A 24428-nucleotide genomic window follows, 5' to 3' on the forward strand; every position below is an offset into this window, starting at 1 on the left:
CAGAGCTGGACAGTAATGACATTATACCCACATTCATTAGTAATCCAGTCCACCAACTGGATAATGAGAACATTGCAGGATTGCTGTGGGGCTCCAAGAAGCAGCAGATTGCTGGCGACAACCCATGCATTTTTTCTTTCCCACAGATTATTAGTGATTGTTTGGAATTCGATTTTCCTTATTCCAGCAGCTCCACAGCAGTGGTTCTCAAATGTGTGAGAAGTGCTCTTTCACTGTTGTAGTAAAAAAAGGCCTTGTGATAATGGGTGGTGTAAAATCCACAGGACACATACAAGCAAATTTATGTAAACATCCTTGACTAAGTGTTTGCACCCAGCAGATCTCGCATGCAATGAAATCCAACTCTTCAGCCATTGCTCTTTGGTGATCCAGATGCAAGCTTACACAGAACACAAGCAGCATTTATTAAAGCCTGGGCTAACGCTGAAGAAAAGCCAAAGCAGCCAAAAATGTGGTATTGAAAAAAGTAACTAACAAGGTCTGTTTAACCATTCCAATGGTACATTACAGAGCAATCATGAAATTGACTAATCAACCAGCAAGGAAAGAGGGAAGCGCTGCACCACTTTTGGTAAATGAAACATTTAGGTTTCTGAAGTGATAAGGAAAAGTGACAAGCTATATAAAAATAAAAAATAAGTTGTAAAAAGCAAGAGAAATTAAAAGATATAAAAAAGCTATAAAACACGGTAGTAGCTGCAGGCCCAGCTCTCAAACACACAGATGATGTACCAACCAGTCTGCTTTTCAAACATTGGAAGGTCTACAATTTTAAAAGAAAAGCAACTTGCTATTTTGTCATGTTACCTCAGACATTGCTGAGCTGCACTTAATACCATTTCCAGAATAGCCCATTGGTTTAGCATTTAGTTACAAAGTACCTTGTAATAGGGAATGCTGAACAGTTCATCAACCAGCATGGCACAGATCCATTTGCAAAAAGCACAATCATTTACATGTTTCATATATTTGTGTGTAATAACTTTGGAAAGACATACCCAGGAAGTAATTTCTTGCACAAAGTCGTGAAACACATTTTGTACATTACCACGGATATTCTCTCTTAATATTTACTAACACCTGAAACCAAAAGTGAGTGTATGTGTGTTTTTCTCCACTGGAAGAAGATATATATATATATTTTTTTTTTACTTGAAGACAAAATTCCAAAATTTGCATTTCTGAATGTTTTGATTATCAACAGGAGTATTTTATTATCAAAAATGACATCTTATTTTTGGAAAATCTAAATTGTTACAACTCTGTGTAAAAACACCATTGACTTAAAAATGCAGTATCTCCTTTCAAAATGCTGCTGGTAGGTTCACCAATAAGCAGGGAAATCAGTGTGCAAGATTGAGTCTGTCTAAACGCATTTCACGTTCATGAATTCCGAACATTCAGAATGAAATAGGAAACCCTGATGGGATATACAGTAAACTCGATTTATGCACACATGCGTATATACATTCAGATACAAAAAAATAAAATAAAAAAAGGTGCAGATATTTGGCGTTTCAGAAGATTCTGGTCAGTCTTAATATTTAATTTTTCATTCAAAGGGTTGTGGTGAAAGTGCAGAGCTGGAAAAGGTGATAGTGTTAATTGTTATGCCATCTACACTGGTGGGAGGAGTTAAACATCAAATACCAGCACATCAAGATCATAAAATGGGATTTATTGTAATGTTTTTCCGGTACGGTGGATGCAAAGGTGGAACATTTTGTGAAGGCTCTATACACAATTTTGTTTATTTATTTATTGGTCTGTTTAAATCAGTTAATGAGACAGCATCTCAAAGGGACACTGGAGATTTAACCCAAATGAACTATCTGCTTTTACAATTAACTGTGTACAGAATGGAGGAGAAAAAAAGAGAAAAAACCCATGATCTTAAATTCCAACAACTTACAATTTTACAGGTTTCAAAAAGAGCATGACCACCTTTAGAAAGCCATCTCTCCCCCACTCAGTTATACTGAAAGTTTGTAACAGTCACTAAAAAAACAAAAAACATTTCCAAATTCCTCATGAACAACAAAGGAGATTGAGGAACTCGCAGTGTGAATGTGTGGAAAATATAAAAAGGTCACTGCAGCACTGTGGATTATAATATCTGTATGGGTCAAGTACTTTATAGCTAGTCTAGAACGGTTATAACTGAAATTAAAATTAGATAAATAAAAAAATAGTCTAACTCCAGAATATTACAGTATACTCGTGTGTGGAAAAAAAAAAAAAAAAATAGCTGGCAATCATCTGGAATGATCGTCTATACGAGTTACTCTTCTCGCTCCATTGAATTCCCGTGCATTAATACCTGATGCTACAAATAGATTTGTTTCTGCTTTTTTTGTTAGTTCTTTTTTTACATTATCCACCTATATATAAACTTTTTTTTTTTTTTACTGCACCACTGACTAATGTTTTGGTTAAACCAAATAAGACGTCTAACCAAATTATTTCTGCTTCTGTTTGTTTTTTCTTATGTACCTAAACAACAGGTACATGCATTATTTTGTTTTCTATTTCTCTTATTTGCACATTATCTGTCAATCTGAGTTAAAGGTGAACAGGGCGGGGTATTTGAAATTCTATACAGTCTTTTTTTTGTTGTTGGTCGTACTGTAATTAAAACCAAGGCCTGTTCATTACTTATTATGCCTTTGGTAAAGCAAAAGTCTATATAAAAACAGGCCCTGGTGGAAATCCAATCCCAAATGACTGTTTGGTCCATACATCCCACAGGTTATGTCTATTTTAATCTAATAGGTTCCCGATTGTGTCCGTACTCCGGATCCTTGTATCTGTGGATGCTGGTACTGGCTCAATGCTGTTCCCCGATGTTGGTAGTGCTGTGAGTTGGCTGCTGCTGCTGCTAATAGTCTGGTTCCAGACTGCAGGACAGTTTGTCCAGGGCTGACTGGGCTTAAGGTTCGTAAGTCAGATTGTGACAGTCTGGAGCTCTGTGAAGCTGAGGTGGCATTAACCGAAGCAGCACTGGTGGCTGGAAGAACCACGCTTGAGTCTGTTGTTACAGTTTTGTGGTTGCCCGGTGTAAGCGAGCAGGCAGCAGATACCGCCATGGACTGGCTAGAAAGCAGGCTTGTCTTTAGATGGCTGCCACTATACAAATGTATGCTGCTTCCAGAATGCTGTTGACTGCTTCCATAGTGTCTGATGTTCCCGCCAATAGGCACCATAGAGGAGTCCAAGGAAGATGAGGAGGAGGAGGAGGAGGAGGAAGAATAATGGACAGGGCTGGAGTAGGATACAGGCTGAAGTGAGGGATCTAGCTGGCTCTGGGTTGCCCCGTGGCTCATTGTGTGTGTTGTGGGCCTGTAGCCATGTCCAGGTGATGGTGTTGAATAGCTATATGTGCTGCCGTGGCCTCTAAATGGAGACATGCTCTCCTGTAGTAAAGTCTGAGGTTCTGGTTGGTGTCCTTCAGAATGAACTGGCTGCAGCTATAGACAGAAAAAAGAGGGGGGGAAAAGGGATTGATTTTCAGAAAGAGACAAACATATTTTGCTTCTGCGGAAACAGCTAAATGCTTTTAAGAACTTACATATCCTGTATGTACCATTCAGATTAAATTAATGCTTCAGTAGAATGCAGACAGAGTCAGACATGTCATAATCGCTGAGGATGATTAGGAATGGTGGCAGCAGCCTCTCACCTGGTGATTGTATTGGGAGGGACTGTGGCTGTATCTTTGGGGGCTGTGTATAGGTGAGCCTCTAGAACAAGAAATGGCTTGCATTTCTAAACTTTCCCCCTCTGTGAAATCTGAAAAACAGAGTACAATCAAGCAAGATCAAGTTTAATATTGTGCTAGGTATGTTTAGCACTTTCTACTTTCAACACATTTGGATGACAGAAAAACAATAAGGGTTTTGCTGAACTGAAATGTCACTGCCAAATGCAAACCACCATGTGGAAACATAAGCCGTTACGCTATACAGTACCCGAGTCTCTCTCCCTGGACTCTCCTGAAGTGGACTCCACTCTCTTCAGCACACGCTCCATCTTCATGCCCCCCCGCAAGACTCTCTCCAGCACCCCCTGACCCTCTCGTAGTCTCTCAACTGATGTGGGCACCATCCTGGGGAGAGATGATCATTCAGTAAAGGGCATGCACTTACACCCCCTTGTCTGATCACACAAGTCACCAATACTAAAATAGCTTAGATTTAGTTGAGGAAATATTTTCAGTAAAGTAATATATATTACACACACACACATCCATACTTTCAGACAAATCTGCACACCAACAAAGAATTTAGAAGCTTCAGTAGCCCCACCTTCCCCCCTGCATTTCTTTGAATAGTTTTATACTGCAGAGGCAATTTGGTGCTACCATTCAATATGTTCTCACATGGATAACTCTAGAAAATCGGATTAGAAAGCAACTGGAAAACCGATTCACTTCATTTTCATAACAGATCTATTTACAGAATTCCTGCATTTTGTATTTTCTAAATTACAATTTAAATAAAAAAATAAATAAAACAGTCTAACCATATGGGTATTAGGGTATGTAACACTAATGTTAAACGGTTTTACACATGTAAGTGAAATACCTTACTGTATATTAAAATTGTCTGAAATGATGGCTTGGAGTCTGTTGTAAGAGAATAATAAAAAAGCAAGATGTTTCAGAGACTTCATAAACCCCAAGACCAAAAGGTGTGCCATTTACAGTCGTCTGAAACGCTTGGTATTTTATGGTTTTAATATCTAATATAGGATTATTTTTGCAGTTTTATATATTTCAGCATAGAATTCAAATGACAATGTAATGTAATGAGAACTTCAAATGTGGCTTGTGAGTTCTTCTCGAACAGATTTCACTTCTGATAACACACTACAATGTTTAAAGCAGATGAAATGAAAACCCTAATTTGCAAGATGGTTAGGTGTGCTTTCTCACCAGCGGCTGCTGATGGTGTCCTGAGGTTTGCTGTGGGAGCCAGCTGCTGAGGCTCCAAAGTGTCGGCTGGTGCAGGGCTCTGGGGGGCTGACCTCCTCTATCTGAGGGATGGAGGGGTGTACCGGGGAGGAGAAGCCACTCTGTGGGGAGGTGGGGTGCCGCAGCGTGGTGCGTGTGACATGAGGGGACTCTGCGTTGCTGCTGCAGCTGCTGCTGGACCTGGTTGGCGTGCCCACCGATTTACCTGGCTCGCCTGGGAAGCTCTCCTTCGTTCCTTGCTTCCGCTTTCTGTATTCCAACAGAGAGACCTGAAAACAGAAAGTGGTGGAGCACTGTGTTAATCTAGGTTCTTAGAACAGGGTGAAAGTTTGATTGTACGCTGCACAAGATCCCATCCGAGGGTCAATTTGTGTTTTGTACACATTTGCCTTTGACGGACAAATGAGGGGAGACTATAGGAGACAGTTTTCAATTCTTAATTATACTCTACTTGTGAGCAGTTTCGACCCCTTTGCTAGGAACAAACAATATGGAAAAATCGGAAATGCTGTGAACAAAAATGCAATGTTCCGTTTCAAGAGTTTTAAAAGAGGGGGGACTTATTTAATTTCTGTCTATTATTCCTTCTAAGTAGCCTCAGAATGAGGTCTGGATGTCTAACTTTAAACTAAACAGATGTGCAGACTTGCTACAGATGTGAATAAAAAGTCCTTAATCCACAAAATACAGAACGTATGTTCTCTAAAAGGTTTGTTTTAATCCTATGTTTTTATGCCACACACACACAGGTCTTTTTAAACTAACAAGACGCGCCCAGGTATTTCCTGAGGAATGCCCATGTGCCTCTGTCGACTTCACAGGGCTGTTTGCATATCAATCTATTCCTCAAGTCCCATATTAACAGGAAGAGGGAACTCCCTGTTTTACAGACAACCTGGAGAAATTCCAATGATAACCGCATTACAGAATTTCTTGTCTGGAAATAAAATCAGTATGTCAGCACCATGCTGTAAACTCCAAAAATAAGATCCATCAGTGCTAAAAGCAGACCACCACAATGGCCTTCATCCACAGTATGTACTATAACATTCAAGTCAGATTCTGACTTGAACATTATTGCCAGGTTTCAACACAACTGGTTCTCGACATAAAAATACAAGTGTCATGTACTGATTGACAGGCGCCCCCACTATATTCATTGTCAGGGGATAATAAATGGAAATGCTCATGTCTTGTTGACAATTATAAATATGGCAGATCAGCATACTTTATTTTCAGTACACATGAATGCTGATAGCTCACAGTAGCACTGAGCAAACCTATAATTACCAGCCTAATTTATGAGAATTGAAGAATGACAGTAGAATTTCCCCAACTGAGCACTTCAGAATTAAGACGTTTTTGCAGGTTATGCTTTATGGCTACCTTTATAAAAACAAATAATTCTAATAATATTTTTAAATGGCATGCCTAATTTAAAAGTAATTTACTGGTTTCTCAGCCTGAAGCACCTGGTTTCCCTGTCAACAGACTAAAAGTATGTAGGCTGGCCCTGTGCCTATAAAAAATGACCCTGCAAGGGTGGCAAATCATTATTGCCAAATAATAAATCCCCACCTTGATGAATGCTTTCAAGCTCTGTCGCAAGTTATTTAAAAGGTGTGGTACAGGATCTGGTTTCAGACATGTTAATCTTAAAATTGTTTAGTCTAAAGTGGAAAAAGGTTACGTAATTCTAGCAGAACAAAACCCCACCTGTGGGCCCCCGACTCTAGTTTACATTAGTACTGAAACATGCTGGTGGAGCTGTTAATTGGGATGAAAAAAAAAAAAAAAGTGTTTAGTTTAGTTACTGGTATCCTACATTAACAAGTCAAATTTAACTCTGGATCGGGATTCATACTTTGCTTTACTGAAGATCCATTTACTACAATGCTGTATGAGATTTTTGCACAGATCTATTGACAGTTTATAATGGTATACTTTTTTTATAGTCAAATGTCAATTTACTTCGCAATCAGTTGTGTACTTAAAAGGTGACCTTTATCCACTAAAAGGCAGTAATGCAGAACTTTTGTTCTAAAGCAGGGTTGGCCGATTTAAATCAAGTCGATTTAAAAATCTTTGAGAGAGAAAGAGAGAAAGAGAGAGAGAGAGACTGCCTAGTGGTGTAAGGATGCGAGGGCAATAGTTAAATCTATTTTTTTGAAAACTTGACACTGAAAGACTATTAAAGGATGTATCATTCGGAGTGTGCTGATATAATACCTAGTTATGTGTGAAAGGGGATAAAGTCCAAGTTGTATTTGTCTTCATTATCAATTGATTAAGTCACCTAAAAAGTTGATGACACTAAAAAATATTACTAAAAAAAACAACAGATACAACATAAATGCAAAGGCTTGTATTATGGTGTATCACTAATAGGATGAGCTGAATATTTTAGTTTAAAATTTCGTTTTCAACAATACTTATTTTTAGACTGGCTTTTTTTCTCATTTAGTTTTTGCAAATTATACTCACTCAGTCTCCTTTTTATTGCATGTGCTGCTGGCAAGCCACAGTTTAAAAGCCACACAGCAGTCAGTTTGTATTGCCTCCCTCAATCTGTTAACGTGAGTCCTGAATTTACAGTCTGGTACCAGAATGCATCGCTCTGCACTGGTAAGACAGTCCAACTGGAATCCAAAGCCGCTCTTGACACACGTGCCTTGTCCCCAAGCCGCCTTTTTAAATCTTGCACCCTCATGCTCAGCTACTCCTCAACAAAGGACATTTAGCTCTTAAAACCCTGTCACGATGCACAAGGACTTGCAGTACTTATCAAAATGTCTGGTTACCAGCACCAAACCTAAGAAATGCCTTAAACAGGTTACTGAATGTTAGTTGAAATCTGGGGTCATGTATGGACCACCATAGCTGTGTAAAAGATGCTGTCCTTCAGGAGAGACATAAAGCAAGTTACAGTAAGAGGTTTGCCTGAGGAAGCATTACAACATTGGGACAGGTACTCAACAGAAACCAAACGTATCTTTAATAAAATAAATGCATCATAAGACTTGCCTTCTTTTTCTGTGGTGGGTTATGGGGTGGTGTTCCGCTCTCGGAGTAAACATACTGTCTATCTCCATAGGGGGACATTGCACCCTGGGCAGGCTCGTTCAGGAGTCCCTGACACTGTCGACCAAAAAAGGCTTCTCCAGGGGAGAACCCCCCTTCTGACAGGGATGTTCTCCTGTCGCTGCCAACAGCAGACCCTCGCCCCATTCCCTCTGCAAGGTTCCCGGATGCTAGCAAGTTAGCGTTCAAAGGGGAGCAGGCGTAGATGAGATTAAACTCTGTCCTGAATGCCTGCTCCTTAGCCTGGGCCTGGCACTCCAGGCTCCTCCCACTGAAGACTGCATCAGTTGTACTGCTGAATGGCACCCCAGCAACAAGGGGTGTCTGTACAGAAACAAAATCCTCAGAAGATCCTGTCGCAGACAGGACAGGGCTCGTCATGCCAGAGGGAACAGACAGATCAGGATAAGTTGTCTGGGGTTGGTCAAAATCTGTTCGGAGACAAGGCTGCAAAATATACAAGGGAAAAAGAAAAAGTTTACAACTCTTGAGATTTTTCAAACTCTTTTCTAACATTTAGAGATTTCGGTTTATGTTTCGAGAGAGGCAGCTGGCCAACAGCTTTTTCTATTTGTATTTATTAAAGCTCTTTTCCTTGTTGTCTGTGGCCTTTTGACATTACATCAATCTATGATGACTGACAAACCTACAAATAACCATCGGAACACAGATGGAACCTGAGCAGCTCACAGCTGTAATTTTAAACATTTAAGTTTTTTTTTTTTGCTGCTGTTCAACACACACTAATATATTATATATATATATATATATATATATAATATATTATATATATATATATATATATAATATATATATATATATATATATATATATATATATATATATATATATGCGCGTGTGAAATATTTCTACAGCAGAGATTAGACATGTCTACAAAGATTTTCAGATGGCTGCAACATTCTTACACTTCTAAAAAAGTGTGTGTTTCTGTGCAGTTAGCTGCTTCAGACTTATCAAACCATAATGCTGGGAGGCCTGTCAAAACAAGGGAAAGAGCTAAAAGAATAAATAAATAAGGCAGGCTGGTATGCAAAATTCCTTCATAGTACTGGTCCAATAACTAAAAACTAGAGACAAATTGCCACAGTCTGTGACTTGTGTTCTTTCCAGTCACATAACCAGGTGTATGACTTTTTACCACCCCTCTTCCAAGTCCATGCAGGTGAAAACTGATGACATCACCTACAATCGCCACCCAGATCCCAACAGAAGGCAAGCAATCCTTTCAACTTTACATCAAATCATTTTCTTTGTCACCTACAGTGCTTTGATACAAGTGGTCAAACATATTTACTTCTTTAGAACACAAGCAAAGGAGGCGGGATGACAGGCTGTGTTACTTTTGTTTGTCCGCTTAGATTATTTTTGCACTGCTGTTTTAATAAACCTGGTGGTATTTCCACAAAAAGGATTAAAGAGTGCTGCCCTGTGGTATATTGCATTATTGTAACAGAAGTGTCTCAGGATTTTACCTTTATTGGGAATTAATCCCCATTTGTTGACATGTAATGCTTTTAAGAAGCAAGGGTGGTGAACATTAAAAGCAAGACGACACTGGTCTAAAAAACAGTTCATGAAAACTGAATTTACATGAACCAGAACTGGTGTTTGAAGAACAGACCTAACGTTGCTGTGGTCTTATGTACTGTGGACTGGGAGTGTGGCGCTTTGTAGGTGACTACAGAATTACCAACTATTCTCCTATGCAAGCACTGTGCGTTGAAACTCATGAAAGTTTTAAGGGGAACATAAAAATCTGTTTGACCAGTGCAAACAGATTAAATAGATCTGAGAATGAGGGAGAACAGCAGAGAAACAAAACAGTAGTCAGAGTATTAGTACTGTTTCTTGATCAAGGCTGGGTTTTAAAGAACCCAGGAGCCATCACTGGTGTGTGGATGGCAGCAGATTAAGGCCTCTTCTCCAATAGGAGTTCACATTTGTGGGTCTAAAACCAGTACAGACCTGGAGGCAGGCCGTCCCTACAAATTTGCCATTGTACAAAGACCAGTTAACCAGTTTGAAGTAAACAGTTGCTCCCAGTGGTATAAACCCACTCAGCCTATGGACTGCTGTTAAGTCCATGTCTGGGTAAGTAAAAGGAAAATATGTAGATCTATTTAAGATCTAATGATCTTAATGTAACCTTTTCAGTTTTCCTGCAGATCAATAGGATCTACCTATATGTACTATTCCTTGACAGTTTTACACGCTGCTGTTCTCTACTCATTTAATAGAACACTTAACAGAATGTGTATGAAACACAGAACATTTTCTATTGATTTTCCTCTGCCCCTGTAACTTACAGGCTTGAACTGGTCCACTTCCCCACGTCACTTGTTTGTTGCAAGGGTACGTGAATTTATCATGCACAATTCACCCATTATCCCGATCATAGTGATAATGAATCCCATGCACTAAAGGTTGCACAACAATTCCAGAATGTCCCCCTCCCAGACCTATCTCCATGTTTTATCCTGCTATTCTAAGCGAGAGACTGTGATAACTACCTCTGGTGACAGGGACTCGGGCCTATGCGCAGGGGAACTCTCAGGGGAGGATATGTTCTAGAGAAGGGAAAAGCATCTTGTTATTTTTCTACTTAAAGTCAGGTTGCAAAATAAAATAAAAAAAGCATAGAGAATTGCCACAGCTTTTAAAAAGTATGAAATGAAAAAAAGACTTGGTTAGAAACCGCTCAATATAAATGAATGTAGTGCATGATTAACACAAACGGGTTGAGGGGGGAAAGATGGAACAGGTATGTATATTCTGTTTTTACTTCAAACTGAAAAAGTGAGGAGGGAGCATCCCTTTAAGGGTATTCCCCATATATAGCAGCAAACTGCATCATTACTATTAGTAAACACCAAATTCACAAGTACAGCCTTGTGGTTCATCCATCACAACCTGCTTTGAATACTTTCCAATAAAGTAATTACAATATATGCAGTACTGTAATTGCAAATTAACAAAAAAGGTTGGAAACAGATCATACACCAAATAATTTACAATCCAAATAGTAAAAAGCTGTGGCATAATGTTAGGCGAATATTAAAAAAATAAAATTAACAATGCCAAACTAAAGGCCGCTCTTCCCCCCCCCCCCCCCCCCAATCAGTCTCTAAAGCAACAGCACATTAACAATGGTATGAGTCAGTGATCAGAAATAAGACCTCACTGCAATCTGCTGTGGGAAGCTTAATAAAAAGAGAATTCAAAGACTAGTTAAATACGAAAAAAAATCAAGTGGGCACATGTGAAAGAAAATGTGGCACAGACTTGGTTGCATAAGTTGTATCTTCAAGAAATGAAGATACAACTATAAATATATTATATAGTTTTCTAAATAAGATTTTACAGGCTCAATTTGTTTTAATAAACAACTTATGTTATCAACTTAACTGTATATTTTTAAAGTGATAAAAATCAGCAGAAATGTAGGACTGAGAAACATAACTAGTGTAGCTCTGGTAATTAAACATTACAGTAAAATACATTTTAAAGAAATCACTTCCCACACAACAGATTGAGAGGGGGCATATGAGATTCAGTTGACTTGAACTGCAAAATAAGTCGTTTAAATGATACGGTGTGTTAACTCAGAATAGAAGTTAAATATTCTGAAGAGAGCAACTACAAGAAAAAGTATGATGCTAAAACAAAACCAAAAAATGGTGGAAAAAAGAAGAAAAAAAAAGCAAAATGAAGCAGGATGTGTTGAAATGTACTAATGTCTAAGGTTGGCCATTTTACACTAAATTTCATGTTAAGTAGATATTTCCCTAAAGTGTTACTGAGAAGGCTACTGGGTTTAAAACACAACACATTACTTTCCCCAACATTCTGCTTTGATGTATGTATGTATTCCTGTAACATATTTCATATTGACACTGATATTTTTATTAACATATTGCTGTTATAAATGCGGTTTGACTAGTTCTTTCCGTATCACATCAGTTATGCATTGGGCCTTCCTGTCCAAATGTCTTTTGAATTCACAACAAATCGGGAGGTTGAATCAGGAACGTTTCATTGGTTCCCTACTCCTCTCACAAAGTTCAGCCCCATGTACAGCTTGCATCTTCACTAACTGGGCAGGGGTCTGTAAAGCAGATGTTGGGATTACACAGGGCTTGTCATGCATATTCAGGATAACAAAGAAATGAAGCAATCGAAATGCTGAACTTTGTGACAATTGTCAGGAACCAATGAAATGTTTCTGACTGGACAGGTTGGATTCCATTCTCAGATGTTGTGATTCAGAACACATTTTGGCAGGAAGACCCGATGCATAACCAATGTGAAACTAAAAAATAACTGTAATTTACGACCAGGGACATGTTATTAAAAATTTCAAAACAAATCGCAATGGTGTTGAAAAGGATGTTGTGGGGAATACGTACAAAAAGCAAGAAACTCGGTAAAGTAACGCGTCAGGTTTAAAACCCTACAAGGTGTTCAGCAAGACTTTAATGCAGTTCTTTATTTTCTAAATGCACTTCCTGATGCTACTACTGTTATATACCCTTTCAAACAGATCTAAAGCCCAATGAAAGTAGACACACAGAATTATTTTTTCCCCCAAAAAACAAAATTACTATCCAGTTCATTAATAAACCAGGACTGATTGTGGAGAGTAATACTGCATCTTTCACAGAATAGGTCTTCCGCCTGTAAAGAAAGACAAGTCTTTAACAATAAAAAAGAAAGATAAAAAGAAATGAGATTTTGCCAGTGGCTACTGGTGCTGCTTGAGGTATTCAGTACCTAAGAATGGTATACGAAAGGAAAAATAAATCTGATTAGTGCAAAAGATTTTCAAAACATCAACCTTCAACAAAACACTGGAGAAAACCACTTATATTTCTTTGTGCATTGAAACTGGTTGAAAGGAATGTCTAACTTAGGGTATACCTGAATTCTACCAAGCAAAGCATTAAATAGATATTAACACCATTCTTTTGTTAAATAACTAATTACAAAATAAATGCAAATATTTAAAATGGTATTGTTTTCTATTTAATATATTGTGACTGCTAAAATAATACAAACTATTTGTTTTTCCTATTCTCTCTCCTCTAGTTAATATTCTGTCATTTGTTTAATTCTGTAACATAATAAAAGTAAATTACCTCCCTAGTCAGTTTTAAACATGATAGATATGACAGACAAAAGGATTGGGGTAAGTATATCTATTTTACTGCAATATCTGATTAAAGCTAGTTCTATTTGCTTGAGTTCAGTTAACCCAGGGTAGAACTGAACAACGTTCCATAGGCAGAGTGGGTTTATTCCACTGGAGCAAGGCTCCTACTTGAGTGAAGTTAAGTGATGCTTCACCTTGAGTTTGACATTCCCAAGTTACATACAATTGTATTTATCAATATTAGCGACACAAACAAGTTTTACAAGCGACTACAACAAATTAAATATTTTGTAGTTTTGTAAAAATATATAATATCTTGTGTTTATGGCTTCAGAGTGGTTCATTTTTGTCTAACATTGGGAAATAAAGAACAACTAGTTGGGTTTGGATTTAAAGCCAAACACTAATTCACCCCAAAAATAAAAGTTTAACAGATGTCAATTGTTTTATAACCAACTTCTAATATCTAAACTCCGCTATGCAGGACAAATGTATTTTAATTGTATTTTTCATCTGTGAAAAATAAATACTACCTGTCTCCTAAACATATTTTTTCCACCAGTATTCACCTCAAACTGTAGCGGGGTGTTACAGCGACTAGCAGCAAGGGAGTGAAGGGGAGAGTACATGTATCCATTGTGCTTGTCCTCTTCCCCTCCCAGGAGAAGGGCGCAAGAAGCTGCCAACAGGGGGCTCATAGTATCTGACGAGGGTGGAGGGGGGGTGATGGGGGAGAGCGGTCGCAGCAGCTCCGAGGTGCTTCCCTCCGGCACATATGATTTCCGTTTCTTAAGGGGCGCTGTTAACTCTGCAAAGGGAGAAAACGGGAGGAGTTTGAGAGTTTTGTCTCTAGGGTGATTAGGGGCATTTCATCAAATTGAGGGTGTGGCGAGAGGGTTACCTGTGTTACAGGGGCTGGGGTTTGAGGTGCTGCTGCAGCTGTGACTTTGGTGTGATGACTGAGACTCCGTTCCACTATCCCCGGTCTTGGCTGACATGCCTTCGTCCAATGCTTGCTTCATCCAACGCTACAGAAAGAATTGTGGTCATCAGGAATCACTCATGAAGACAGCAAAATGCATTTGTCTCCTGTGTAAATCCTGCATCTGATGAAACCTTCACTGTATGCATTTTATATAAATGTGTGGCACAAGCTTACTTAAGGGTTGAATGAAAAGAAAATAATTCCAAAAATGTAAAAAAGTAACCAATAGGTAACAAGAATAATTTGACAAAAAGAAAATGTGTATATGTGGGTGGTTAGATTACAGAAGGCCTAACAACCTCTCAATGTTTTTCCACCTTTTATTCTGTTCATTTTTTTTATAAGCCACTGTGTGATGCGGCTACCATCCTTTACTACACTACATGTATGTCTTTATACAACGTACAGTCAAACTTGTATGAAAATACCAACTACATAGAGGCCTGCTCTGACAAGCACCTCCATGTTCAGTGGAATTCTTGAAATTTCACAAATATTTTGTGAGGCCTCACCTTTTTACAGGAGCCGTAGGTTCCATCGAGGATGACAGGGCGTCTGCGTCTCTCGGGTGTGAAGGGGGAGCCGAATCGGATGTAGTGTTTGGGGGCTGTGCAGATGAGAGGTGAGTGGCTGAGACCGGGAAGCATGTTCAGGGTAGTGGCCAGCACTGTGGGGTCCGTGGTTATTCTTAGTGGCCAGTCGATCGGGGATTCGGGCTTCTCAGCAACCTTATCGTTCAACCACTCCGTCACCAGGTACTGAAAAGCACACGTTATTCTCCATTAAAAATGGGTATACTCCTGGTTCAATAAATAATACAAATAAAAAAGAAATGCATAGAAGTAGTTTAGCTAGCATGCACACAAGACAGACACAGTATAACAGTTTTAGAAGGCAGCGTGCACAAGCTCGTCTTTTACCGTTTTAGTCCTGGGGTATCGGAGGTTTGCTCGGTTACCCAGGGATCCAGCAGCAGTCCCAGCTGCTCCATCTACATCAAGGGGAAGTCCACTGGCCAGTCCCCCTTCTGTGCTCCCTTGCTCAGCACCACAGACCCCTGGTATCCCCTCTTCCATGGCTACCTGCCCCTGCTCTGCTGCCTGCTGAGCCATTGCCTGCCGCTGTCGCCGTGCTCGCTGTGAGGAGCTGGAGCGGTATCGGGAGAGGCGGCTCTTTGGCCGTGGCTTGGAAGACCTGGCAGGAGCAGGCTTAGCAGGTGGCTTCTCCACCACTGGCAAATCCTGGGATGTGGGGTGGCAACACAGGAAAAGCCATTAGGGACTTGAAGAAAACATTTGAGGACCTTAAATAATCTTCTCTGGGATGACAGGAATTAGGGGCAAAATGTATATTTCAATGCAAAATGAAAAGTATAACAGGATATAAAGAACTGGGTACTCACTGTGCTCTGAGCGGATCGGCGGGTACTGACCCCCACCCCGGTGTTTTGGGGAGTCTGCGTCACTGCTGAGGCAAGATTGGGATCCTCAGTCTCGGTGGTATCTAGTTTAGGCTCCTGTGCCGTGGGTGTTGCTGGACTGGAAGCTGCCCCTGAAGTGCTACAGCTCCTCTCCTGGCTCTGGATATTCCTCCTTTTCCTTTTTTCCAAGTTCTCAAACACATGCATGATGGCTTCAGCTTTCCGATCATCCCGTGACTAAACAAAAATACAACTCATTATTTAAAAATGTCTGAAAAGGTTGGAAAAATCCTACAAAAAAAGACATTTGTACTGGTCAGATTAAGCCTGGATCTATGCAATTGCAACACCCCTGACATACACCCGGCTCTACCTTGCATGAAAAGCAAGTACTATGCTATTGAAAAACATTACTGCTTATTTATTTTCATAAACTTGAGGATTTAAATGTTGAGGTTGCTTGCTTTTACATAGGAAGTTTTAAGTTGGCAGTTTACTCAAATCAGTCTCGTTCTCACTTTATTATAATTTAGTCATTTAGCAGACACTTTTATCCAAAGCGACAGTGTATGCTAATGCTTTATTGGTTCTGACTAACTTAATCTCCTGCTGACACATGAGGACAACCCAAGATTACTGCCTGCAATATGAAATCTAGTAAATGGGAACTATTTACATATTCCCACAGGATTCAACACTAATCAGCATTAGCATGCACTGGTCAAAGACTTTAAATCATGCCTGGTCTCAAAACTTCCAACTGAGAACAGGAGGAGTTAGGACTCATCCTAACAGTAATTACAGTATTATTAACAATTTGTAGTTTCACCTGTTTATTTAGGATTGCATTCTCGTCATTTTCAATTTCTTCATTATCTTCTAGCTTCAACCTATCATCTCCCTCCTAAAATTAGTAAAGGAAAAAAAGTGATTTACTGTATTCTCTCATGTTTTGGATAACGTTTTCATATGTTAACTGATGAAAGCATTAGCCAAAACATTTGTCTTTTAAAACAACCATCAAGGATGTAGAGCCTGATATATATAAAATGAAAATTTACAATCTCTACATACAAATGGAATACAATTGATAACATGTACAGTGCAGTTGCCTTTAGTAGGAGTTTTGTCTAAAGACAGCTGTTCAGGACATGGGGAGTTGATAAACATGAGGTTCTATAAAAAGCAAGAAAATGGCTGTGTCTATGGGACTTGAGCTTTACGGTTTGAATGACCGATCAGCATGCAAGGAGGTGAATGAATTGAATGAAACATACCTCTGCGTCACTGCCCGCAGCTCCAAGTCCCTGGAACTCTTTGGAATCATTCAGGTCCTCAGACTGCTGGTTGCTGTTCTCATCTGACACGTTGTCCTGGTTGCCCACCTCCAGCTCTTTCCGCCTGGCTTTACTGCGTCTGGTCATTGCTCCCACCTGTGGGGGTGTGGGAGGGGGAGGAGGAGGTGGCAGTGGCTCCATAGGGCTCAGGTTGTGCTTCTGCACCGGGCAGTTCTGGTTCCCTTTATGACAAGCGCAGTCCACTTTGTAATTGCTGTCAGAAAAAGAGAGCGAGACAGGAAGGACAGTTTGAATGGGAGCTAAAATTAGAGCAAAGGTTTATACCTAACATTTTGGTCACTAAACTAAGATTTATCTGCAAAAGGCATAACAAAGTCATAGCCTATTTTTTTTTTTTTTTTTTTTTTTTTTAAAACAGCAACTCTCCCAAAACCTTCTGAGAAATTCTGTACCTTTTTGTATGAACTTATTTTAATTAAAATGTAAGATCACAAACATATGATGTAATATAATCCTTGATATTGAAGTATGACATTTTTCCTTTAAACTTCTACTTTTGGAAGCTTATTTATAGGCAAAATTTAAATGATTGAAATTTTGTCCAACAAATGTCTTCGGTGCTAATGGATTCATACTTGTGGTTTCTGTGTAGAACATTTTATGCATGACCAAAAGAAATGTTAGCAAGCAAGGCCCTGATGGATTAAACAGTAATATCCACATTGCATATTTAAGGAAACCGACCTGCTTAACAAATCACATCTTGATTCACACTATAAGAAGTCACTGGGTTAAGAGCAAACACTGAACATTTCCACGATTTCCCTACAGTTGCCCTACCTTTGGTGATTAACCTTAATAGGAACCAAAGAAAGCATTAATCATTTGCTAGGTTCCGGTTACCAGATTTTGTGCATTCAAAGCTTTCATTGTTCTTCATTTGGAGAGCGGAGCAAAATTAAATGAAATCATTGGTAACTGTTTAAAATGAGAATAGAATAGTTTTCCTGACTAAAATAAATAAAGAAATAAATAAATCTAGTCACATTTATATCTTGGATTATCCTTTTATATTGGTCCGTTTTTAGTAGTTATTTATTTTTTACTAAATTACTCACCAGTTGTTGAATTCGTAGTCAAAGCCAATGGTTACTTCGGTATCCTTTGTGATGCGAGTGTTGCCATAGATACACAAGTGGATCATCCCATCAGCAATCACGTGCCGAACCTTAACAGAGAAATAAGAAACTTTAGAAAAATAATTAATAGCGGCGGCAATAGGCAGAGCAAATTCAGAAGCCACTTTTGGAATGGAGATTTTTGAAACCCAGAATCTCAGCTCCAATGCCTCCAACAGCCATATCATTAATTAGGTTGGATTGTTTAATGAAGAAATCCTCAGGCTGTTCTGTTCCTACCTCAGCATTGGGTGTGCAGGACCTTCTGATGAACCGTGCATCATTTCCAAATGTCCGTGCATCCACACACATCTCAACCTCATTAAACTTGGAGTAAAACAGTACAAATGGGTATGGTCTAAAAAAAATAAAAAAGACACACAAAATAATGCATATTACTTAATGCCAAAAGCCACCACTGGATAATTATAATTTAGCCAATTAAAAGCCTGTAAAAAAATAAAAAAAAAAAAAAAACAGGGCTATTCTTGCCCGCTAGGAGCAAGGTGGAGCCTATACTAGTACAGACAATGCCCCCCCCGTCCCACTCTGCTTCACACACACATAGCTTTGGATGTCTTACTTTTTAAAGAACTGCCCATTGACTTCAAACTGCTGCTTCAGCATGACCTTCCCTCGGTACTCTATGATCAGGGTATTCGGCACCAGATCCCGCGCGGCTCGAAGTATCTTCCTGTGTTTCTGCACTCGCGTTACCCTCCCAAGCTGGAGCTGTGGGCAAACAAGGAAACCATTCCACTGATCCCAAAATTTAACATTAATCATACTGTGATGTGGTTTCATTATTTTTCTTTTCATTAAGAAACAAAGAAGTGTGACTAAGGTTGTCTCAACTGCCTCTTGTTTAATTGGGACAGCCGCTTATTCGGGATATTTTTCCTTCTCCCGATAAAGCGGTGCTGACTGTAATTATGAAAAAGATGAAGCGCTCAGAACCCAGAAGATGAACTGTCTGTTTGTTCAACATCTTTACTTACTCCAAAAGTTATTAAGTGCAGTGGGCCTTAATGATAACAAAAAGTGACTGAAGACATTGATAAAACATTTGAATCGCTGAATTTAAGATTCTTCTAGTATTTGCGTCTTTGCTCCGACGCAATTATCATTTAGCTGGCACTATGCTGCATCTCAGTTTAGCTATATGAAGCTACAAAGGGAACTTCCTACTTTCCTGCTATAACAATTTAAATACTGAGTGAAGAGGAAACAGTAGGTCCTGCTCCAATAGGTTAGTCTGACTTATGGGGCCCACTATTACCAAACAGAATTCACAAAAACGTTCTGTGGCTGGAGCATTTTAAAAGCGGAGCTGTTTTGTCAAACTTCCAGCTTACCTGCATCTGAGAGCCGATGACTGTGTTGTTACAGGCTAACTCAGTTTTGCTGATGGTGTCCATTGTTGCGTTTTTCCCCACAGAGTCCTTGTTGGTGATGCGCTGCAGCTCCAGTAAGTTCTGAATGTCCGCGCTGTACTGGTTAGAGAAAGCTTCTTCATACTGATCTGTCCAGAGCCGGATCCGGTTCTCCCAGCCCTCTGTCGTGTTCTCATCCAGGGTGTTAGCCTCCGTCGTTGAATTCTAATCATGAGAATTAGTAGGGTTAAAAAATCCATTAAGCACAAATATATATTAAAACCAAGACAAACTCATTTAAGACATGACCTAAATGTTTACTTCTGACTTAAAGATTAATCTATCCCAGACTTAGCAGCCAACATTGTAAGGAACACATCTACCCAAATAACTTTATTTAAAACTACACAGACTTGTTTAATATCCAATATCACAGTCCCCATTTCTTTGTAATCTACAATCTGAAACACTAAATCAAAAACAAAAGCAGCTTCTTAGTGTCTTACTGTTTGTTTCGAAACTGATTGTCTAGTTTAGTCAGATTTCACACTTGAGGGTTTTGTTGCATTCTGCGTCACCCCCGTATTACAGTTGCCTTTGAGGGCTACAACATCTACTCCCCTCCTCTCCTGGTGTCTTTACATACCTTCATTCGCATTGATTTCCTAGAACCTTCTCGGAAAGCCTAAGAATGAGAATAAAATTAATCATATTTACTTTTTGTGAAATGTATAAAATCACACAAATGCACATGAGCTTAACAATTTCTGTGAAAATGCAATGGCTCCTTTGGTTTCACATATTACACAACGCCCCTATAGAAGGTACAGCTGCACCCCCATAGCTGAAGATGTGTGCAAATACAAGACGTTTCAGGAATGCTTGAAAAATAACAAGTTGACTGCACTGTGTTTACTTTTCTTTCTACACAGCTGAAGGGCTTTTGTATAAAACGTAAAAAATAGTGTCAATACTTTTGCCTGCGACTGTACATTTATAAATTTCCATTAGTATACCACAACACTAAGTTATGATAGTACAAAAACACATTGTCTTATAAGCAGATTCATACATTTTCATTTTTTTCTTTCCATGACTGACAATCCTTTTTACAAACCACACCCTCCATATATGTGTGTTTTTCCATGTTTATAAAATGCAAATAGGATATTTGAGAAAAGTTAACAGAAGAAACCATGTTATTGGATCATTCTAAAATACATACAATCATGAACTAAAATTGACAGAGAACTGATGGACATATTTCCCATACTTTGCTTTGGTGTTATCCACTGGCTCATATAATCCTGTATAATGAAAATGATGAATTGACTGACCGGAGGTGCCGATACCTTGATTTTCTTTGCTTTTGGGGCGCTGCGGGTTTTCTCCGTGCTTTTCTTCCTCTTTTTGGTTTTGGATCTCTTGACGCGGTTGACGGTGAGAGTGATGCTGGTAGGAGTGTGTTGCGTGGCAGTGTAGGACACCGCTGGCGGGGTCACCTCCTCATCCCCACTCTCTGTGGCGCTACTCTCACCGCCTGGCAAAACAAATGGCACTCAGACTTAAACCTTCAGACCAAACTCTGGTGTAACTTCATGCTTATTTTTTGAGGTCATTTATTGGTAGTTAAGTCCCCAACTGCCCAAATCTTGTGATTTTCTAACAGTACCGGTTAGACTTGCCTCCAGCAAGTAACTGCCACCATTCTTTTTATTACACAGTTAACAGAGTTTAAGAATGGGATACAACAGTAATAAAACTTGGAGCTTTGATAGGGGTCCAGTCAATCAATGCAGGCATAACATTTTATGTAGTGCTTTGAATTGTATAACAAGCATAATACATCATAGAATTATCACAATTCCAGACAGACCTTTAAAAATACTATTGTTTGTACACTTCCTTTGAATTCAAGGGTGATGGTAACAAGCTGTAAATCCCCAGAGCTATCTTACCAGACACATTTTCTTGTTTTCTTCGCTGGACTCCGATCCCTTTCCGCCTGTCTAAACCCCTAAAATGAGCAAAAGAAAGGGCTGAGTTGGTTGGCATGGTTGCATTTTTTTTTGTGGGCGCATAACGTAAAGCGAATTGTATCTCTGATTAAACTGTTTGTAAACATGAAGTAATATGGATATGTGAAAAAGATCTTTAGCATTGATATGGCCAGCGGTGGCAGTCTAGCTGAGAGAGAGACAGCGGCACCTACCTGCAGTTTTCACATTTAATGACAAAGCCGTCCTGTGTCAGGCTGCAGTGACACCACCTGCAACCATTCTCGTCAGAGGAGCTGTCACTGTCAGCCGAATTGTCCACGTACTGCGAGTGCACCCCGTTAAGCTCCACACGCGGGATGATGGTCTGTGTGGATGGGGACGTTGGCGGAGTGGGGGGAGGGGGGGCGCCATAGTTGTGATCCTGGAGACACAGAATAATGCATGAGTACACTTGAGATACACCTTATTAACTTCAACAGATTGCACAGGAGAGGGGGCAGGTGCTTTACAGAAGAAAAAACTCATGACTATTAAGCCTGCAATACTCACAGAGCCTCAAATACAAAGCAGAAAGGGAAGTCGGCGAATAATTCTTTATGTCATTCCAAATTACTAGCTCCTCTGGCCGAGGGTTGATAATGAAGAGGAATTAATTGTATCCTTGCCTAAGATTTGGTTTGTAATCTCATAAGGATGAAGGGTTTTACTCACTGCGTAGGGTAATCCTCGGTACCCATGATTCTGAGCGGTCCCACAGCTGGGATTGGAATAGTTATTCTTCTCATTGACGGCGGGGCTTGCTTCCACCGACTCGGGGCTGTGAAACAAACCAGATACATTTTGCTACATCCCTTTTCCGTAACAGTATGATATCAATTTAAAATCCTTAAATAGAAAATACAATGTGGTGTATTAAGAATGTACCTAGTCTTTAGGGTAAAAATAAATAAATATAATACCCTCAACAGGTCTATTTAGTTCATATCATTCTTTAAGTACTAAAACATTCCACAAGATGGCAGTGGCAGACAATTTTTAAACCAAATCAGTTTTACAACTGAAAACAACAAAACAAAACTGCTTCAGAAACAGTAAGGCAAATGAACCAAAAGTAATAAAATTGACCTATCAGTCAATATTGACACGTTGACACAATATTGAACATTGAAAAAATGCAGGAAATGGATATTTTTCTTTTATACTCTTGAAGTTCGGTCGGTTGCTAAAGCCGTTTGTTGTAGATACTGTAGAAGCCCAACACAGAGCGCTTGCAAGTTATTTCAAAACAGATTTAGAAAACCCAAGTTGGGACTGAGGGTCAGCAGGAAATGGGTTTTATAATCTGATGCAGGAAATGACCAAAACAAATGTCCATAAGCAAGGATTACTAGATGTGTGTCAAACTGTAGAAAACAAAGCCAGATTTTGAAAGCTCAAGCAAGTGTTTATAGATCAGAAATGTGAATTTGAGAATCACCCTCTTTATATCTATACAGATGATTGTTAACACTCTTATTGCAGCCTGCAGGTAGAATCTTTGGAATCAACAATTTCATACTGCAAGGTGACAAGATCTATTTATACAACTTGGTTTAATGGTTCTTAGCTTCAAGGTGTTTTACTGTACACTATAGTGCAGTGATTACTGAATATTTACAAACTGAAAACAGACAGAAAAAACACATTAGGGTTCATGCTAACCCAAGAACTCCACTTTAAGACTCAAGGGACACGGGTACCCCCGTTCTTTAAGTACGCATGGTTTGTCGGGACTCTCAGGTTTGCGGGACCCGCATCTCTCCGTCTGACACTGGCATTTTGGATATTTCACGATTAAAGCAGAAAAAATAGCGGTCATATTCAAAAATCAGAATTCAAGTTATTTTACAACAAACGTTCCTAAATATTGAAATGCTTTAAGGTTCTGGAGCATTTGGTCTCCTTTAATAGTGAGAGCAGTGGGGGATGTCTGGTTGAGTAGAATGGTTGGTTGTCCTTTGATCTTTATGGAATTTTGCTTTTGTGGATTCTATTCAACGTTTTGGTCTTTTAGACAGAAAAAAAACAACAACAAAAAAAAAACCATAACATTAAGACTGTACTTTATTAGGACACCCAACATTTCCTATTTTAGTTGAGAGTCCTGGACCCTCAATGGGAAAAAGTTTTGAAGAGCCCTTATTACTTGAACAGTAGTTCCCAAATGTTTACTCAAACATCTTCTTAAACTACGGATAAAGCACTCTTACTATTGTCAAATAAGTTACATAGAATATGTGTCACTTAAAGATACAGGATAGGTCATTCTAAAAGACCAACATCCACCTCATTTAACAATGTTGTGCAATATTGTCACGCATGAAACAGAAGTTGGGTTAAAACCAGTAAGATTCTGGGCACAAGGAACTAACAGAACTTGTTATTCAGTGAAACTACTAATTACACCAGGACTTTTTCTTGGTATCATGCTTTCAGATGTTTGCCTGTTGCAAATCTACCGTAAATTCTACCTTTATTGTATTAAAAGGTAACTTCAGGTCAACTGCTACAGTGTGATATACACACCTCCTTACATTCGGATACTCTTAACAATATGAGCATTTCTCCTGTATAGAACTCTAAAGAAATGCACATGTAGGAACAAGGCATGGTCGCCACATATAATAATCTTAAACTCCAGTCCAGTAGTCAAAAGTGTAACAATGTGAGGGTCGCCATGTTAGATGATGGCAAACATCACAAAAAAGGGAAATGAAAATAATTACTCTTTCAATGCACAATACTCACTCTGATCCAGCAGCCATGTCTGAGTATGATGTATCTGGTGTGGTGACTCCCAGAGGGATTACTATGCTCATGACGTCCAGCACCGTGGTGAGAGGGAGGGAAGGGGAAGGGGGGGGGGGGGGGGGGGGGGGGGGGGGGGGTAG

General features: G+C 39.3%; 1 protein-coding gene across 3 annotated transcripts; it reads right to left on the reverse strand.

Moving 5' to 3' along the window:
• Positions 1–1209: 1209 nt before the first annotated feature.
• On the reverse strand, positions 1210–24419 carry LOC131697734 (histone-lysine N-methyltransferase SETD5-like). 3 transcript variants are annotated; one of them, XM_058988807.1, is made up of 23 exons: positions 24286–24419; positions 22210–22315; positions 21711–21919; positions 21457–21515; positions 20851–21038; positions 20145–20183; positions 19481–19723; positions 18709–18857; positions 18366–18483; positions 18066–18175; positions 16927–17200; positions 16479–16553; positions 15632–15886; positions 15150–15470; positions 14742–14987; positions 14146–14272; positions 13814–14052; positions 10606–10662; positions 8018–8521; positions 4955–5262; positions 3990–4126; positions 3701–3810; positions 1210–3488 (listed from the first exon to the last, which is right to left on the reverse strand). In XM_058988807.1, the coding sequence occupies exons 1-23, from the start codon at positions 24354–24356 to the stop codon at positions 2787–2789; spliced, it is 4647 nt and encodes a 1548-aa protein (XP_058844790.1). In that variant the 5' UTR covers positions 24357–24419; the 3' UTR covers positions 1210–2786. The 3 variants fall into 3 exon arrangements, with proteins under 3 accessions (XP_058844790.1, XP_058844789.1, XP_058844791.1); XM_058988806.1 differs by having other exon boundaries at positions 20836–21038; XM_058988808.1 differs by lacking the exon at positions 10606–10662 and having other exon boundaries at positions 20836–21038.
• Positions 24420–24428: the final 9 nt, after the last annotated feature.

This window comes from Acipenser ruthenus, chromosome 16 (genome assembly GCF_902713425.1).
Source record: "Acipenser ruthenus chromosome 16, fAciRut3.2 maternal haplotype, whole genome shotgun sequence".
In the NCBI taxonomy this organism is placed as follows: domain Eukaryota; kingdom Metazoa; phylum Chordata; class Actinopteri; order Acipenseriformes; family Acipenseridae; genus Acipenser; species Acipenser ruthenus.